We start from the raw sequence: 19799 nt of genomic DNA on the forward strand, positions 1-19799 counted from the left end.
AAGATGTGATTTCTAGAAACTATTATGTCACAATGAAGTAGTTCTGCTTTTAGTCTGTTCTGTAGAGGGAATGTTATAGAATAAAATATACTGTTTGGTGGAACCCTTAGCTGTTGCTATGAGGAAACAAGGTTGAGACCCTGGGCTTTGCCAGAGGTGGGGAGTTGTGTTTGTGTGTGTGTGTGTGTGTGCATGTGCATGGGGCGGGGGTCCCTATTTGGTGTCAGTTTAACACTGCCATGAAACTTGGGGTGCAGAATTCCTCTGCCAAGGCTCTGCTTATCTAACCAGCTTTCTCTGTTGGGGCTCCCAAGAGAGAGAAGGAAATGAAAGCTGGGCCTGAGAAGATGGATTCTCAGGAATGGGAATGCCTTGTTTTTCTTGGGTTTCTTTCTTGGTTCTAGACTTTAAGAGGCATAGCTGATCAGGCTGGGTAGGGAGTGCCGTGATGCTGCCTGCCATCTGGATACCAGACAGGAGTTAGGATAGGCCAAAGCCTATGGGCTGTGGAGAGTTTTCATATGCTGTTGCTGCTCGAACCTTGCTCTGCTGGGTTCCCTAAGACTTCAAAATTTTAATGTTCCAGCCTTGCCTCAGCTTTGACGGCCCATGGAACAAAGGAAACAGTGTTTTTGCATGCTTAGGCCATGTTATTAAGAAGAGAGCCATGTTCCTGCATTAAAGGTAGCATCGTGTTGGTGCCTCTCCCTGAAAATAGGTGGAGAATCTCAGGAACAGAGTTGGGCTCTGAGATTCCATCCCCCACCCCCATTTGCAGGACCTCCCTTATTGCCACTACTGGAGGAATTGGAGAGCCTTGGTTGTGGCTTAAGTAAGGGAAAAGATGAGCAGCCTGGAGTCTCACTTGTGTGTTATATTGCTTGGAACTCCAGCATCAGACCTTTGTATTTAGATGTCCTCTCCAGGGTCCCTTTTTTTGAAATGCAGTATACCCTATTCCAGGGACAAGGAGAGGAAGAGGCCATGGGTAGCCTGTGGGATTAATTGATAAGAGGAGAGAAGCTGGGATGTTGATTGGTTGATTGAGTAGTGTGTAAGGGAAGTGCTCCAAGCTTTCAAGATTTTGCCAAAAGTTTCCCTAGCACAGGACTCTGAGGTTCAAATGTGAATTCAGCCTGAATCTAGCCACAAAGAAAGGACTGCAGAGACTCAGCCGCTTGCTTCTCACTAAGTCTCAGGATCATCTTCCTAGAGCCCTTGACTTGAGTCTCCTTGGCTGGGCTCAGTCTTTTCACCTACATCTTTTAATTTTGAGCATCTTCTTGCCCATTGGACTTCTTGACAGAGGGACACTCAGTGAACCTTGCACACTTTTATTCAGGCTCATTCAAGCCCAGTTATCCTGATTTTATGAAAGATCTGGGAGAAATTCTCTACCCCTACAGAGGTTCTGAATCTTCTATCGCACCCTATTACAATATTTCTTAGAAGAATCTAAATAGTAATAATTTTATGACCACTATTTCCAAATAAAGTGTGTCAAAAGTCATAACTTGCCAGGCATGGTGGTGTGAGCTGTAATCCCTGCAGTTTGGGAGGCTGAGGCAGAAGGATTGAAAGTTCAAAGCCAACCTCAGCAGCTTAGTGAGGCCCTAAGCAACTCAGTGAGACACTGTCTCTAATAAGATATAAAAAGGGCTGGGGATGTGGCTCAGTGGTTAAGTGCCTTTGGGTTCAGTCTCCAGTATAAAAAAAAAATTTCATAACTTTTTTAAAAAAAATCTTGTAAATGTTTTTGAGACTTTGTGCTCACCAAATTTGGAGGCACTCATGTAAGTACCATTACTTGATTTAGAAATCCTAATGCCTTGGCCAACAAAATGAATGTCTTTTAACTTCCTAATTCCTTTAGGGAAAGACCTGTTTCTTTATTGAAGGTCCTTTGGCTTTGCCCTTGTGTGGGGAAAGGGTTAATAATGAGATTGTGTCGGAGGAAGTACCTGTAGTTTTCTTCATAAATGCTGTATCTAAGCCACAGAAAGGTTATGCAAAAGGACAAGAGCCAATTCCATTCACTGCAGTGGATGGCTCAGAAATTCTTTGATGAGGTTCATCTGTAATTCCTGACATATCACATCTTCATTCCCAAACCTGTTCATCCACTCCCAACAGGGCTGCCATCCTGGGGCCACCCAGAGTTTTGATATTTCCATCTTCTGGAGAGGACTGAGAAGAATTTAGGTGATATCAAGTATAGTTTGGGTACTGCATGTATGTAATAGAGGAATAAAGGGCATATCTCTTGAGATCTTTAGGAAAAAAGGAATCAAAGTAGAGTCTGGTTCTAATTTTTGGCCAATCTTTAAATTTCAGAATGGGATATTTTTTTAGTTCCTGCTGGGCCACTAGAATATGACCATGACTGTATCAGGCCATTTCCTCTCCAGTCTACCTATAGGAATGAGGTTGGAATGCAAGGTTAGTCTGGAGATCCATTACAATCTAGATCATGATGTATAACCACCCAGATGTTTCAACTCTGGATTCTAATCATCCTGTTATCATTTAGCCTAATCTGTTTCCAAACCTGTGCTTGAATCCTAAAATTGCTGGGAACTCACTGCTTCCACGAACAGGTCTATTTGTAGCATCTTTAGGAGTTATTTTCACTCCCAAAGAACAGAGTTTCTTCATCTAAACTTGTCATTCTTGGGGCCTATGTACCCTCATCACCCTCTTCACCCTCATCACCCTCATCTCTAAACACAGTCCAGATCTCCTCTACAGACAGTACTGGTCAGGCCTCTCCCAGCCCAGGCATAGCAGTACTCATAAACACAACATGAGAGAGAAGCTGTGTGGCTAACCAGGGGCCGTGGGATGGGCTTCTGGGGCTTTTTGGAGCCCAACTTCTTCATGGCATTGTAGTATTTCTTCTGTTCCTCTGTCATGAAGATGTCTTGGCCCCCTAAGTGAAGGAGGGAGACATACTATTGTTATTAAAGTAACAGGATCCCTCTGGGAAACCAAAGTCAGAGCATTCTATATGAGAACCTTCTCCACTTCATGGTAGAAAAGACATGCCCAGCCTAGAATCAAGGAGAGTCTTGCCTGGACACCACAACCAAAGACAGTGGTAGGACGGAGCTCATCTTAGACTTCCTGCCTGGGTTTCTGAAGCCAAGCTTGTTTCTGTTCTCCAGAAACACAGAGACACTGTGTGGACAGGGGGTGGGGAGAGCTTGGGAACAGGACCCAAGGAGAAGATACATGTTGGTTTAATTCTGAGCCTTCATTTCATTTCAGTCAAACTCAGAGGACTTCTAGAGTCAGTCTCTGCTGGGGGCAAGAGTTTCTAAGCAAAGATTGAGGACACAGGGTCTCAAGCCCCTTCTTGAGAGGAGTTGCTGAGGACAGTTAATACCTTATTCTTGAGTTCCTGGTCTTTAAGGGACCTTGAATGGTTTTTTCCAGAGCCTCCGAGTTGCACTGCCCCTGCTGTTAGAGTGTCACATATGGTAATGATTGACTCTGTCTCCCTCCCTGAAGACTGAGTGTTAATTTTCTTTAAGGATCCTCTGGACCACCGTCATTCAATTCCTCACCTTTCAATTCCTATTATAATCTGAAAGCCCACAGAATGACTGTGTAAATGAGTCTGCAAATGCTGAGAAATTGGGCTGATATCTATGGGATAGGAGAGGAAATATCAAAAGGCTTCTTGGGAAGAACATCTTGGTGAGGCCAGACAGGGGCTGGGGCAGTGAGTAGGTGAGCACTGGGTGGGGTCAGACTGAGACTTCTGGGCAAGGAGTCTGTGGTTGAAGTTCTTATCTCAATCTTGTCATTGGCTTATCTCACTCTATCAATCACATAACATGACTAGTTCTGTTCTCTGGACCTCAGTTTCCTCATCTGGAAATAGGAGAAAAGATTGTTTGAATGCTCTCAAATTGCTGGAATGGAGTACTGATGATGATGGTCACTGCTGACTTGCAGAGCCCCTCTGGGGCTCCCATAGCTCTCTCCTGCTCTTTTCTAATACCTAGGACCCTGAGCGAGGATTTTCTGTAGGTGGGATGCCTTCTCTAGTGGATATACATTCTAAATTATAATAGTAACACTTAGTATCTAGTGCCCACTATGTGTTCAGTTCTTAACTAGATGCTCTTTGTATATGGTTTTATTTTTTTCTCATCACACTCCTGATAAATATTATTAACTCCATTAAATAGGTAAGAAAACTGAGACCCAGGGAGGTATATGATATTTCCAATATCACCTATTCAGCTGGTGACTGAATCAGGAACACATATCTGGGCTTATGTAATGCCAAAGGCTATTCTGTGCTATGTGACTCAACCATGTGACCCCTTTTCTCTTTGGATCTCAGTTTATACAAATCTAAAATGGTGCCACATCTAACTCAGGGGTATGGAGTGTACTTAACGAAAGGATAGTGTGAAAGCATTTTATGCCTTCAATACTCTTATATTTTACTATATTATAAATGCAACAGTTTCCTATTAATCTGAGTCAATATTCATGGAGCCAAGATCCTTCCTCCCCATCCCAAGGATGATTGGAATTCTGCCAAAATCTGGGTCTTGGCCCTTCCCAAGTTTTCCTGACTTAGTCCTCTGTGAGTCAGAGCCCCAAACAGAGCAGCAAATATTGGATCCTAATCCTTCCCTGTAGATGTTTCCCACGGTGTCACCTGTGACAGTCTCAGCACATTTGGTTCCAGCTGGGAAGACTGAGGTCATTTTGAGAAGGAGAATGGGGACCTAGGGAGGGGCATTTTTGACATGGGGTGCATTTCTTGTAGCAGCAGCAGCCCCAGGCACCAGATAGGGGTGAGGCCCACAACCAGGGGGCAAAGGTCAATTTGATGTTAAGTGCCAAAATTAGGTTCTGGGTTAGGCATAGAGGCCTATGAGTAGCATTGACTTTAGCCATGAGGTCAGGCCAGGGGGCAGCAAGTATAAGATTCCCAGAAACAATGGAGCTCCACATATCTTTTTTTTCTGTTGATTGAAGTTGTCAATTATGACCCCAACAAAGAGATTCAGTGTGAAGAAGCCACCAAAAATGATGAAGATGACGAAGTACAAGTACATGTACACGTTGTCCTCCCACTTGGGCTGAATGTCGACCTGTGACCAGACAAGAGGGAATAGGAGAAAGAGGTTGGGTGTCTTAGCTTAGGTTTACCCTAAAAGTCAACCCTGGGACAAGAACCTGGGAGCAGGTAATTTTCCAGGAAGCAGGATTGAGGGAATTGGGGAGAATAAGCAGAAAGTGAAGAAAAGTTAATGAAGCAGGTGTTGTTAGGCAGACCATCATTGTGGGTAACTGATGCTCAATCCTGTTGGGGCCCCCTGAAGACTGTGTAGAACATACCTCAGAATGGAACCACCAAAGGACAGGGAAGCTGGAATATTTATTTATGACTCCCCAAGCTTATCAGTGAGGGTTGTGCCTAGGGATGTTAAATCCCCCGTCCTTGGGGGACAGGCTGCTGAGCACGGAACACGGGTCAGGGCATCACTGGGTCTGTATCCCCCAGGGCTGTATCTTTGGCATACCAAAGCTACTTGGTTATCATTTGTTGACTATGATGAATAAATGGTGGAATGAGTGAACTCGTGGGTAAATACATGACAAATGTGTAAGCAATTGTATCAAAACTTGAGTGAAAAGGGGACTGAAACACTGAAGAAAGTCTTGAGACAGAGAATCAGAAAGGCAGAATGCAAGCGAACTCAGAAGTGGGCTGAGGGAACACCGGTCAGGGCATCACTGGGTCTGTCCACTAGCATCTCCCCCACTTCCCGAGGCACCTGAGATTCTGTCTTATTCCTTCAATGTCCCTTTTTTCTAGCCATTGCCCTGGTTCCTATTCCTGTCTAGGAGTGGCCTCCCATATACCATCCTTCAGAGATTACCTGGTGCTCTCCTGGTGAGCACAAGAAGAGTATGAGAGGCCTGGGAGAGTACATGGGAGGGGAATGGGCTAGGTGGGCTTAAACACAACGCAGAAGGCCAGCTGGACACTACTGCAGGGAGGGACAGTTGAGACTGCTGGATGACCACACCTCTTCTGACACCAATGCCATTTTCGTTTCATTTCAAATACAGACATGGACATGATGCTCAGAGGGGAAGGCTGTAGATACAATGAATTGATGAGACTTACCTCTCGGGAATCAACAGCCGCATACATGATGTCCATCCAGCCTTTAAAGGTTGCCTGGAAACAAGGAGCAGAAGCCACTCAGTGCCTGCCAATCTATCTGCACTGGACCCCTGCCAGGCCATGGTGGCCCAGTGAAAGAGCAGGACGCTTAGGAGGCTTGAGGAAGAAAGGGCTTGGGCAGAAAGTGAGAAAGGAAAAAGTCCTTTGGGTGACTTGACCAATCTTATAAGATAATTTAAAGTAATCCACATGTGGCTATTTCAGAATAGAGTGGCATCAAAGACACGGAACCTTCTAGAGTTTGGCATGATTGGCTATCTGGATGCTGTAGTGCCATCTGCTGAGACTGCTCTGTGCTCTGGATCAGGCTACCTGTCTTGGGGCTGCCATTTTCTCAATCACTTTCCCACCAATGCACATGACATAAGAATGGGATATAGCTACCTCTGGAATATCAGGAAGTTGGGAGTAGAAGACCTCCACATTTTTGTCTCCAGTTTTATTGTTCTTGAGGTCTTGAAATTGGGCATGCCTTTTAACATATGCTGGTCATGAAAGACATCTCAAGTCGTGCACTCCTAGGCCTTTTATAGCGTTAAATGGACTATTCCTATTCATGTATATGTCTGTTTTTCTCATATAGCATTGGTGCCTGAAACCAGTTCTGACTGTATCCCCCAGGGCTGTATCTTTGGTATGCCTGGCATACCAAAGCTACTTGGTTATCATTTGTTGACTATGATGAATAAATGGTGGAATGAGTGAACTCGTGGGTAAATACATGACAAATGTATAAGCAATTGTATCAAAACTTGAGTGAAAAGGGGACTGAATAAATAAGTGAATGAAAGCAAGGGATGAAGGAATAAATAGAAAGCATGAATGTGTTTGACTGTCACTATGAAAACATCATATATTATAGTAAGAAACTTAATTAGACTTGATTTATTACCATCTAGGAGACGATATAAAGTAGAAGACTGAGCACGTGGCTATACAATGGTCATTTTGTATAGGCAGTGTGTTCTAAGTAATCCCTTGATATAACCCCATGGGAGTCCCTTCCCTTTATTCTATGCTCTTAACCTAGACTTGTCTAACTGCACCGCTGAAGATGGCACTCATTGGTAATGTCTTCTAGCCTAATGGGTATCATTTGTGTAGTCTATAGGAATGAAGAATGACCTCAGCCCACACTTAGTGATATCCCTAGCAATATCTCTATATAGCATCTTCTGGAAGATTCCAGACTTTCTTCACTTGTTGGGCATCCAAAGAAAGAGAAATGGTTGATCTCATAGTTGACTCACCACCTGAAGAAGTGCGAGGTAACCCATTGCAACATTGTCAAAGTTGACTTTCACGTTGACCCAGAAAAAGTTGTCACTGTTGTTTTGATTCTGACAATCAGAAATGTTATTCACAATTGACCAATGCACAAGAGAAAAGTCCTTGTTGGTATTGTTGATGCACCTCCAAAACTTCCCTGCGAAGAGGTTCACGCCCATGATGCTGAAGATGAGCCAGAAGATGAGGCAGACGAGGAGGACATTCATAATGGATGGGATGGCGCCCACCAAGGCATCTACCACCACCTGGTGGGAAATAGAAAAGGACCTGGGACACTGCAAATGCCCCTCCCTACTGGGTCCCATTTCCTTCTATACTCATTCAAGCTACTTCATGAGCCAGTGGGCCTTTGGAAACAGCAAGAGAAGTGTGTTAATTAGTGCAATAAATCACACTCAGAAGATTAAGAGACATTGGGCAGCTGAAGATGGGTTTAGATCTTGTTCCCCTAACCTCACTGAAGGAAGGTTTCAGTATCTTTCCTTAGGACTGAGAATATGGATCATTTTATAACCATAAGCATACTCATTTAGAGGTATAAGTATATGTGTTGTATTCATATATGCAGGCTTTTCAAACCTTACTTTATTATCCTCAATTTCTGCATTTTAGAGAATTTGTACAAACATCAGTGAAACTAAATCTATATTCACCAACTCACTCATTTGAAAATCAGCAAACAAGAAAATGGGTACAAGCTGGGCACAGTGGTGCATGCCTGTAACCCCAATGGCTCGGGAGGCTGAGGTAGGAGGATTGTGAGTTCAAAGCCAGTCTCAGCAAAAACAAGGCCCTAAGCAACTCAGTGAGACCCTGTCTCTAAATAAAATACAAAATAGGGCTGGGGGTGTGGCTCAGTGGTCAAGTGCCCCTGAGTTCAATCCCTGGTACAAAAAAAAATGGAATCTGGGTACAAATTAAAATAAAATTCAAACTATTTCAATCTGTAGTTCCTAGTATTTGTAGAGCTATAAATTACTTCTAAAAATCCAAGTTAATTTTTGAGCCAATGGTGGAGAAAGGGCAAGGTGGAGGCTGATAATAATAGATAGGGGAAGGGTGGATGGAAGGGAGTCATTCACAGGACGTGGAGACTGTGTTAGGTTGGAGAGAAGGTGCGTTCCAGTGCGCGGTGGCTGAGCTGCTGAATCGAAGATGTCACTCTATTTAATTGGACCACCAGAGAAAAGACTCATTCATCAGGGAAAGGTGGAGAGCTTGGGATGTTCTGGAGATGCTGTCAATAAGAACAAGAGGCAGAGTTGGGAGACTGAGATAATAGATGCTGTGGAGCTTTGAGGCAAGATCACTTCACAACGGGAGTGAATCCTGGTGGGTGTGATATCTATGAATGAGAAGGAAAGAGGTTCTCACACAGGGTCTTGGGGAGGACCTGGAGAGTTGGGACATGCAGTACCACCAAAGTGGGAGCAGGAAGGGAAGATGCAGAACTGACCTTTGGAGGTGGGGGTCAGTGGTATGAAGGCATGGGTAAGGGTTACCAAGTAAAAGTTTATAAGAGAAGTTCTGAAATAGGTCTTACCCGCATGCCTTCGAAACGTGACAGAGCCCGCAGTGGTCGCAGGGCGCGGAGGGTCCGAAGGGCTTTGATGGATTCCATATCAGAATATTCCAGGATCTTCGCTATGAGGCTCGTCAGTGAGATCTGAGTGCAGGCAGAGAGCGAAAGCATCACACTAGGGTTCCAAAAGGGCAACCTGGTGGAAGAAGACAGGAAATCTCTGCCCAGCCTCCCATTTCCTGCTCTGTCTAAGCCACTGTCCTGGCTCTGACCTTATTCTGTATAGCAGTGAGAGGTAGAGAAAGAGCCCAGTCCCTCCTCTTTTAGAGAAAATTTTATTCCTTACTTACTTGGACCTGTGAATAAGAAAAACACATTCTCCCACATTGCTACACAAGTGGTCAAACTTTCTTTCCTTTCTAGTGTCAGGTAGACCCCCAAACCTTGAAATTTTGATTGACTTTCAGGGATTTGGAGAGATGATGCCCCTTCATGGTGGCTATGCTTATAGTTTATTTTGAGGGATATAAAATGAGTCTTAATTGAATTTGCTCAGAAAAATGCACTGGAAAGAGTCCTGTTCTGGGTGGGATCCAGGTCCCTCTTTTCCTTTTCTTTTCTTTTTGGGTGGTGTGGCTCTTGAACCCAGGGCCTTGTACATGCTAGGCAAGCGCTTTACCGACTGAGCTATATCTCCAGCCCATCTCAAGGTCCCTCTTGATCCCGAATTTTTTGTGACCTGCTAGTCCAGGATACTTTTGCCCTTTGTAAAATGAGGATGACAGACTAAAAGAATCCTACAGTTCTTAGAGCTCTGCAGTTCTCAACAAGAACGAATGGCAGGGGGGTCTAGCTTCAATAGATGTCTGAGATATAATGACTGAATTGTGAACCCCTGTTGGTCTGTCAGCTATAAGGTTTTTTTTTTTTTTAAATGATAACGGACTTCAAAGGACACAAACTGACATGGAAAAATGGTTACCCCTTCTAGGAATTTTGAAGGTGCTTGGGAGACACTCTGTGTACAGGCTTAAGCCTGCAGGGGGCTGTGACCTAGTCCTGTGCTTATTCTGGTAGCCAGGTAGGGTTGTACACAATAATTTTAGAAAGCAAAGGGTTTACGCTTGGGTGCTTGAGCCTTAAATAATAATACCCATTCTCTGAATGGGTGGCTCATTTCACTAGGACAAAGAACTGAAATGGAAAGTACCTCTTTGTTTCATTACAGAAACATCCAGACACTACCAGGGAGCACCCAGCTGCCTGGCTGGTTGAGAGAGATGGGAGGTTTGGGGCCAGTTCCATGTTAGCCCTAGTGAGTCTTTTGCTCATCTTTCTGGGAAGCCTGGATCATGTTGAACATTTACAGCTGGGGCACATAGGAGCTGCCACTTCTCCTGCAAATCCCACACACTCATCCCAACTCTCTTCCCACTGCTCAGGCCACTAGCCTCCCAATTGGTCTCTAAGCCCCAGTATTTTATCCATCTCATTCATTCTCTACTGCCAATCTGATTATGATCACATCTCTCTTATAGGCCCGACATTTATTGGTCCTTTATCACCCATAGGAAAAGTTTCTGTCTCCTTAGCCTATGTTACATGACTACAACCTACTCTTCTAGTCATATTTCACCCATGTATCCTACCCAAATCAAATTGTTCCCCCAACCACCCTTGTGTCTGTGCCTTTGTTCAAAAGCATCCTTTAGCTAGGATGGGCCTTGTCCAGTAACTCTGCACCTCTCTGCTCTTGCTCATGTGCATGCCTCATATATAATGCCATCTCCTGTATGAAACCTTCACAGCCGCCTCACCTCCCGAGTGAAAGAAAGTTCATGTTCCTATCTCCTCAAGACACTAACTGGCCCCAACAGTGTCCACCACATCCCCATCTTAATACACTAATTTCCTTATGTGTGTCTTAATCTGATGAAAGACTAAAGTGTAAACTCCTGGAGGTGGGGAGTATTTATCTCTTGCTTTTATTCCTCTGTGAGCACTTTGTAAAATAATCTTGTATTTGGTAGATTTGAATAAACACTTGATAAATAGATGAAAAGGTCGAAGTGTGTTGGGATAGATGAAAGGAATAAAAGAAGGAAGAACATCTGAATGGAAAGCCAAAAGGCGATTGGATAGAAAGACGGATTAAAGTTTACAAAGACAGATTTGGTAGTCAAATGGAAGGATGGAAGGTAGAAATCAAAGGAGAAAGGAAAAAGTATGGAAGCAGGGAAGAGTATAAGAATGGATGGCTGAAGAATGGATGTAAAATGACTGATGGATGAGTGGAAAGATGCAGAGTTAGAGAGAATGGATGAATGGGAGAAATCAGTGGATGATATGAAGGTTGATTGCGTGGATAGAATAAAGGAGATAAATGGACATGAGGAGATGAATATGGATGGGTGGAAGGAAGGAAGGGGAAGAGATGAATGAACAGTGAAACACAGGAAGGACAGTTGGATGGATTGAAGAATAGAAAGGTGGAAGAATGAATGGGTGGAAGAATGAATGGGTGGAAGATGCATGAATAGGTGAATAGAAAGCTAGATGACTGGATATTTGGATAGAAGGTTGAATCAAAAGAGAGAAAGATATAAATGTCGAGGATCGATGGATGAATGGATAGAAGAAAAGAAGAATGGGAATGGATAGCTAGCAGGAAAAGACTGGTGGAGAAGGACACATGGAGGAAATAAAGATAAATCAATGTTTAGGAGGAGGGAATAAAAAAGGGTGAATATTTGATAGATTAAAGGAGGAATGTAAGGGAGGAAGGGCAGATGGTTAGAAGAAAGGTTCTGTAGGAAGATGGATGGAATTAGGGGGTGACCATTTAAGGTGATTAGGAATGAAACTAGTGAGATCTACATAGGTAAGAATTACTACACCCCTAAAAGGGTGGGGTCAGAATAAACATTTTCCTTTCATGTATGAATAACTATTTTATATGCACAAATTAGTACCCATGACTCAGATTTTTAGACCTCGCAGCTAGTCCCTATGGTGCAGGAGCCAGATGATGCTAGCACTTTGGCATCAGGAAAGAAGAGAGAAGAGAGTCGTATGCGCTGGCCTGCTGTGGAGGACCTGCCAACATGGGAGGCTGGACAGAATGTTCTGTTCTGAACTCCATCCAGTTTCAGGAGGCAAGCACCAAATACAGACACATTTCCTGACACCTCCAATGTGTAGACCTTGATGCTGGTGTCTGCTGGTTGGGGGAGGCTGAGATAAACAGCACTATGCCTCACCCTGCTTACAGGAACCCTCAGCTATGTGGCAAAGCCAAGAGTGGAGAGAGGGTAGGTGGAAGGAGGGAGGGGGGGAGGGAGGGTGAGAGAGAGATAGGGAAAAATGTATTGGTTAAGATACAGGAGAGGTGACTCCAAGGAACCACAAGTCTAATGTATGTGTGGGAAGCACATGGTAAATTCCCTAATGCAGAGGTTAGTGGTCACAGGTTACTGGGAATCTGAACACATGAGCTCTGGATCATCACCTCTCCAAAGGGACCCTCTTTCCTTTCCAATGGGAGGAGCCAATGGTATCAACTCAGTGGTTTCCAATCATAGCGGCACTTTGGAAATGCCCAGAAGATTTTACATAATACTGATACCTGGACCCCACCCCAAATTAGAAAGATCAGAATCTCTGGAGTAGTAGAGTTTGGTTACTGTATTTTTAAGAGTTCCCCAGGTGATTCGAAAGTAGCTAGGGATGGAGACCATGGAACTAGCAAGCATGCAGATTCTCTGTGCTCCCCAAGGTCCAGAGCCCTGGCAGTGGATGCAGGGTCTTAAGACCCTGGATAGCCCCTGAGTCATCTTGCTTTGGATATAAAAATGCAGAGGACTCTGGTAGTCTTTCTGGTTGGAGGTCTAAGAACTGAGGGCTCACTGGAGGGTCACCTTTGTGTTGGAGCTTACCACTCACAGGTATTCTCAGACTCAATTCGGTATTTAAAGATTTTCTTTGGAATTCCTCTGCACTAGCTGTCGTCATTAGTCAGAGGTGAGAACCCCAAGCCCCACGTGTTCCCACTGAGCCACTCACATTCACAATGAGGAAGTCCAGCCAGCACCAGGCGTTGGTGAAGTACTTCTTGAAGCCATAGGCCACCCACTTGAGCAGCATCTCAAACACAAAGATAAAGGTGAACACCCTGTCGGAGTATTCCAGCAAAGCTTTCACCTTGGGCTTCTGGTCCAGGTAATAATCTTCAAAGGCCTGGAGGGAAAGGAAGAGAGAGACAGGCTGCACAGGGGCCCAGGCAGACAGGGAAGGACCCTGCCAGCCCTGCTCACAGTCCCTGGGAGCAGTATCATTTTCTTGCCTCTGTTCCTGGGAGGGGACGTGGAGACTGGAGGAGGCATTGTGAGATATAAACCAAGACTTCCTCAGCCAACAGGGACATGAAGCCCTGCTGATGCTTTGCAGGGTTGTTGAATGCAAGTGAGAAAGGAAACCTTCTCGAATAGGATTTTGGAAGCCAACCAAAGGGATGCTAACAGTGACTTGGTTTAAAAATAAAAGCATCAAAGGATGTTCGCAGGCAGTTCACAAAAAAAAAAAAAAAATTGAGAGTAAGAAATGCCAACAAACTTCTGAAAAAAAAAGCGTTTTATCTCACTTGTAATCAAGGAAATGGAAATTAAAAGAAGATGCCATATTGTTCTTTTATCAGACTGGTGGAGATCAAAAAGAATGGAGGGGAGACCCCAGCACTGGTGTGTGACTGGTGGGAAGGAAAACAAAAATAGTTTTGGGGAAGCCAAATTGGAAACATGACTCCAAGGTTTTAGAAACCCAGTAATTCTGCCTTCAAGGACTTGTCCTAAGGGCACTAGATGCCATTAGGACCCTCTTTATGAGCCAGCACCCCACTCACCAGCACTGGGAGTGACTTTGTTGGGCCCACCTTGGGGACTACTTTGCGGATTAGATATCTGTTCTCTACCCAGGGCAGCCAATGAGGATTGACATGTGGGTTTATCAGGTCATCCCCTTTGTTTCAAGGGGAGGGCTTCCTGTGGGAAATTCATGGCTGAATTTCAACTTCTCTTAGCTCCTTTCTTTGCTCATTTACTCCCCTCATGGACTTTATCTGAGAGTACCCCAATAAACTGCCAGCACAGGAAAATTGCTTGGGGTTCTGAATCTAGGACCCAACCTGACAGGCAATCATTGATATCTCCAAGGCGGTGCATATGGCTACGTGATGCTTATTAGAAGTAAACACAGGGGTTGGTTGAATAAATAATGGCACATGTCTCTAGTAGAATATGTTGTAGTCGTTAAGTGAGATAGTATGAGAACAATTCCTAAGAAAATTTCCTGGGAAATCACAGACTCACAGATGTGATTTTAATTTTATAATATGTATTATGTATTCTGTGCATAAGAGAGATGGGAAGGAGATATACCAAAATGTTTTCAAAGTAAGCTTCACTTTGAGTGATAGGAACATGGGTAATTTTTTCCTTTTGACTTTTGCTATGATTTCCAACTTGGTTTCTCTCTCTGTCTCTGTCTCTGTCTCTCTCTCTCTCTCTCTCGCTCTTTTTTTTTTTTGCATTTTACTTTGTCAGATGAAAACTCATGTTATATTTTAAAAAGTACTCCAAGTAAAAGCATAAAGACTAAATTTGGTGCAAGCCTGTTTGGCCCCATGGGGAAGGAGATGGGGAGTGAAGAGAAGCTGCTGGGGTGGGGTGGGCTGGGGCAGAGTAGCTGTTGCAGGATCTGAGTCCCTGCTGGAAATGGGGAGGGTGACAGCTGGGGTGTGAGGAAGAGCAAGGGAGAATGGAGAAAAATGGAGAGAAATCAGCATTATCATTTTATCCAGGAGATCAGAAGGGAGAGAAGGGAAGGTGTGGAGAAAGACCTGTCTCACCTCCTCTGGCTCCTGCAATGTGGCCTCAGCATGCTTGCAGCCCAGGTGGACAGTTGGCATCCTGTCCCATTGCAATGGCACTTTCAGAAACTGCCACCTTCTGCAATTGCCATGACAGCAGGCCAGTCCTCTTACCGACACTCTCCCCCCTTGGCTTTGTGTCATTCCTGCTGGGTCCTCCTCCACCTCTCAGGGTGGAGCCTCGTCCCTGCCACTGCTCTACTCCAACGTTGAAGCCACACTGAGCAGTTCTGGCACCTACATGGGAAGTCTGGCACTGAAGTCCAGTGCTCAGATATTCAGTAGATTATTTTCAGGGCATCAATGATAGAGGAGGAACAAGACAAGTGAAAACGCTTCGAGCTGTGGAATCAAGACAGTGCGTCTCTAGTCCCAGACCTTGAACTAGTTATCTGGGTCCCCACGCAGTTTCCTTCATGTCTTTGGGCTTCAACTTCCTCACCTATAAAGTATGTACAACTGGGGATGACCAGTCCCTTCCGGTGTCTTTATCATCTATCTTGTTCTGTTGAGATGAGCACTAGAGATTGAACCCTGAGAGAGAAGGGATCCTCCTTCTTGTCTGACAAAGCCTGGCATTCAGCCTGGGGCTTCAGGAGTGTCTTGAACTCTGAGTTTCTATCCCTGAGGCCTTTCAGGTCAGTATGCAACGGTTCATGGATGATAGTGTCAGCCTCATCTGAGAGCGTGTTGGAAATACAGGCTCTCAGGCCCTGCCACCAATCTTCCAAAGCAGAACCTGCATTCTAGCTAGCTTCCCAGGTGATTCAGTTTTGAGAAGCACTGCCATAGCAATTTCCTGTTTTGAGGGATGAATAGTAGCATTTGCAAGTGGTTTGATAAGATAAGAAGAATGGTCTCTGTAGGCCTTCAGGGAAAGCCAGTATATTTGGGGAGGTCAGAGGGAGGGAAATCAGGGATATGGGACTCAGTTGAGGGCAAAATTAGGTTTTGTTACTGCCAAGTTGGGTGAGCTTGGAAAAGTCCCCCAAACCTTTGTTTCTCCATCCATAAAGTGTGTGTGTGTGTGTGTGTGTGTGTGTGTGTGTGGTAGGGAATATGCACTCACTGTTTACAATGCAATTTTGCAGCAGCCAGGCTGAGCAGGCCATGTTGTGGACCATCTAGAACCTTCCATCCCCTGCTGTTAAGAGGAACAGTGACCTGCAACTCTCCTTCTCCAGCTTCAGGCTGAGAACTTTAAGGCCAGGATTGAGAGGAGCCCACTGATGCAGCTCCAGGGCTGTTAGATTGCAAGAGATCCCATATGGAGAGCTTAGGGGCAAGGACCCCTACTTCCCCTTACCAGAGACCCACTGCTAAGCAGGATCATGAAGATGATGAAGCTCTCAAACCAGCTGTGCTCCACGATGCGGTAGCAGGTCTTACGCAGCTGCCAGCCCATGTCCCACGGGAACTTGGTGGCATCCACTTTGCAGCAGGGACAGTGTCGCATGCAGCCTGTGGAGAGAGGTGCCTCATAGTGAGTGATATTCCACTGGGATCACTTCTGATCCAGCTCTGCAGAGAAACCACTCTTCTGGGAAACCCACTCAATGCACTTTTGGAAAAGAATCCTCTCCTGGAATAAGAGAGAAGGGGTCCCTTCCAGGTGGTCCTTCAATTCAGCCCTTTAGGTGATTCTCTCGAATTTTGTGGTCTAGCCCACTCTGATGTCCTCCTCAACCATCTTCCTTCTTATAGATGATACCAGTGGTCCCTATCTTTATGCTCAATCATCCCTGGAAGCCTGATGAACCAATGGGCATGGGTCTGGTGGTGTCTGATGGACTATGCTCTGAGCCCACACTGAACTAAGTGGCCACTGCATGGCTAGGTTGTGACCCATCCTAGCCCAGGGTCAAGTGGTACAAGAAACTCAATGAACATGATTTTTGTCCTAGCCCTCAACTTCTACTTCTTTAAAGTTATTGAGGCCACAATAACTGTCATAGTGTGAACTATTTGTTTATTCATTCATTGCACAAATATTGAGAATGTCATATGACTCTGTTTTAAACATGAGGGAAAAGATGAATAAGATACAGGCTGTGCTTTTAAGGGCCCTAAACCCCTCAGTTTGTGGGGTCTCACTCTTTTCTCACTCTCCTTACAGCCATCCAGGGATGAGGTTCTGATGATGGTGTGTGAAAGCTGAAATTTACGGATTTGCCAGAGGTTGGCAGGGACTTAAAAATTCCCAGTATGAAAAATGAAGTTATACAAAAGACGGAGGGAAACAGATATGTTGTGGCCATCCTCTGGGTCTTTTATGTCCCAAATCAAGAGTTAAGGTAACGGTTTTGGTAGTATCCACCTATTCTCTTTTCAGTCTCAAGGAGGCTGGCTTATAACTCAGTGAGGTGTTCTCAAGGGAGAAGGGGGAGGCTCAGCTCCTGTCCTGGGTCCATCTGACGTGGCATGAGGGGCAGTGAGTCATGTCATTTGTATCTGACACTGAAGCCCTTGAGCCTGGGATGAGGCTGTGGGGGGCCCAGTTTTTCTGGCCCCTGTGGACCCCAAGCCAAGGCCCTGGATCCAGAGGTGCCTTAGTGAGTATCCACCTGGGTTCTGGCCCTAATGAACGGCAGCGTGAGGAGGCCCCAAGCTGCCCCTTTACCTTCTGTGAAGCAGTCCTCTGGTTCTTCCAGGTCATCTGCCAGCTCAGGGATCTTCTTCAGCATCTCCTCGGGGTCTGGGCAGTCCACGGTGCTGCCCTCTGAGGAGCTTGTATCGTCCACTTCCTGCAGGGAAGAGGGCCAGGGCAGTGAGCTCAGTTCTCTGAGGGACCCACACGCAGTGTGGCCCCCACAGGGCCAACTGGCCGAGATCCTCAGAGGTGCAGGGCGAGCCCCTCAGGGCCCAGGTCCTGCCGCTGGGCCTGACCGGCATCCTGCATGCATTTGGTGCCTCAGCAGCTGAGGCCCGGAACACTGCTGCTCCCTGTGGAGCCCCCGAGGCTTAGCTAAGCGAAGCTGTAAACTTCCAGGCCCTGATGGAGTGCTGGCGATGGCCCGAGACACCATAATTACACCCATAAAGACTCTCAGCTTTCACTGGGCTTGAATATTTAATCGGGGAGCAAGGCTGAGGGGCCTGCTGCCCTCCTGGCAGCTCTGGCCCTATAATGTCTCCAGTGAATTCAATTAGGAGTTGAAGCTGCTCTCATATTAGTAAACCTGATAGCTTGGCTAATGGACCCAAATGGTGGGGGTGGGTCCCCATCTGTCGCTGTCAGGCCCCTCCCTGCCTGGCCAGGGTCATAGACAAGAAAACAAAAACAAAACAAAACAAAACAAAACAAAATAAAACCAACACTCAGATGTTGTGTACTGAAAACATCAAAGAGGGAAAACTAACAGAGTCCTTAGAATGCTTAGAAGGGAACGTGACAGCCAGGTGTAGAATGTGACAATCTTCCCCACTGGGGTCCATCTGGCTTGTGTTCACCCACTGCCCCCAAATCCCATCTCAGCCCTCTCTCTTATCTTACCTGCTAGGGTCAGCCTTGCCCAAGGCATGCAGCCAGCAGCTGACAGGCCTCGTGCGGGAGGGCTTGATAACTTTGGGGTGATTTATGTCTGGCTTATCTTTGCCTAGCCCGGTGCCTGTCACACAGTCCACACTCAGGGACTAGGTGTCACGTTAAATTCTCTAATTCGTTAACCGGGGTAGTGAAGATGCTAAACCTTTAGAGGCACCTCTTTCCCGGTGGATTGTTTTCTTCCAAGATTTGTAAGCCACATTGCAAAGTTTATTTTTAGCTCCTAGAGGACATTCCTAAACCTGAGTCTTCTTCCCTCTCGCTCGGTCCCTGTAAGGCTGTCACTTCACCACTCACCGGCAGACAGCCTCTCTCCAGCCCGGATCTGCTTTTGGCTAGGGGAAAAAAAAATAATGTGGACAAAAGAAAGCTGGGGAGCCTCGCAGGGGAGAAAGACTTCCCCATCCACGAGCACCTCTAACTTTTATCTGCTGCCTCTGAAAGGTATTTGATTCTCTTTGTGCAATGTCTTTTGTTTCCCTTTCTCTTAGCTGTCATTTTCTGGGCACTTACTCCATTTCAGGCAGGAGCTAAACACTTGACAAGCAGCGTCTCATTTAAGCCTCAAAATAATCCTGCCAAGGAGGCATCACCCACTTCCCAATGAAGAAACAGGCTCAGAGAAGATGAGGAATGGCCCTAAACCCCCCAGCTAGTGAGGTCTCACTCTCTTCTCACTGTCTCTACAGCCATCCAGGGGTGAGGTTCTGGTGATGGCGCGTGAAAGCTGAAATTTACGGATTTGCCGGAGGTTGGCAGGGGACTTAAAAAATTCCCAGTATGAAAAATGAAGTCACAAGGTGGAGTGTGGTCTGGAATACCCTCCCCAAGCCCCAACTTCCACTGGTCCACCGGTCAGTACAGAGCTGGCTATCTGGACTCTCCAGGAAGCTCACATACCCACCTCTGCAGGAACCTGAGGAGCAGCTGTGTCTTTCCACTGCTCACCCACATATGGAGTTAGGTCCTCAGAGGAGATACCAGAGCCTGGGCTCCTAGGTGCCAGGTGGTCCTCATACCTCCCGACTTGCTGCAGCTGCTCCTGCTAGTGAGAAAGGGTCCCAACTGGGTACTTGAGTCAGTTTCAGCTGAACACTTGAAAAGATCTTGCGCACCACAGGCTGACAGAGCTAAGGACTTCATACATGCAACTGACACACATGCATCCATATGTACATTTGTGTGAAATGAGCTCAGACGCTATAGCCAGATAGATCTGCATTTCACGCCTAGCTCCATTGCTTAGAAGCTGTGTGAGGGTAGGCAAATTATTTAACCTCTCTTATCTTCTTTTTTCTCC

At 45.7% G+C, this 19799-nt stretch overlaps 1 protein-coding gene across 3 annotated transcripts in view; it reads right to left on the reverse strand.

The window, feature by feature from the left end:
* Scn10a (sodium voltage-gated channel alpha subunit 10) overlaps positions 1 to 19799 on the reverse strand; it is a 90678-nt gene that overhangs the window by 8390 nt on the left and 62489 nt on the right. For 2 of the 3 annotated variants that reach the window (XM_046436929.2, XM_046436926.2), the window contains 9 exons: positions 19404 to 19544; positions 17576 to 17699; positions 16262 to 16416; positions 13095 to 13268; positions 9054 to 9176; positions 7471 to 7755; positions 6161 to 6214; positions 4980 to 5117; positions 2829 to 2933 (listed from right to left, as the gene is read on the reverse strand). In XM_046436929.2, the coding sequence (XP_046292885.1) occupies positions 2829 to 2933; positions 4980 to 5117; positions 6161 to 6214; positions 7471 to 7755; positions 9054 to 9176; positions 13095 to 13268; positions 16262 to 16416; positions 17576 to 17699; positions 19404 to 19544 (1299 nt within the window). The remainder of the gene's footprint in view (positions 1 to 2828; positions 2934 to 4979; positions 5118 to 6160; positions 6215 to 7470; positions 7756 to 9053; positions 9177 to 13094; positions 13269 to 16261; positions 16417 to 17575; positions 17700 to 19403; positions 19545 to 19799) is intronic. The other variant, XM_046436928.2, reaches the window with a different exon arrangement.

The sequence above is a fragment of the Marmota monax genome, unplaced genomic scaffold (genome assembly GCF_021218885.2).
Source record: "Marmota monax isolate L192 unplaced genomic scaffold, Marmota_monax_Labrador192_F-V1.1 WCK01_AAM20220418_F8-fsc00021, whole genome shotgun sequence".
NCBI classification, from domain to species: domain Eukaryota; kingdom Metazoa; phylum Chordata; class Mammalia; order Rodentia; family Sciuridae; genus Marmota; species Marmota monax.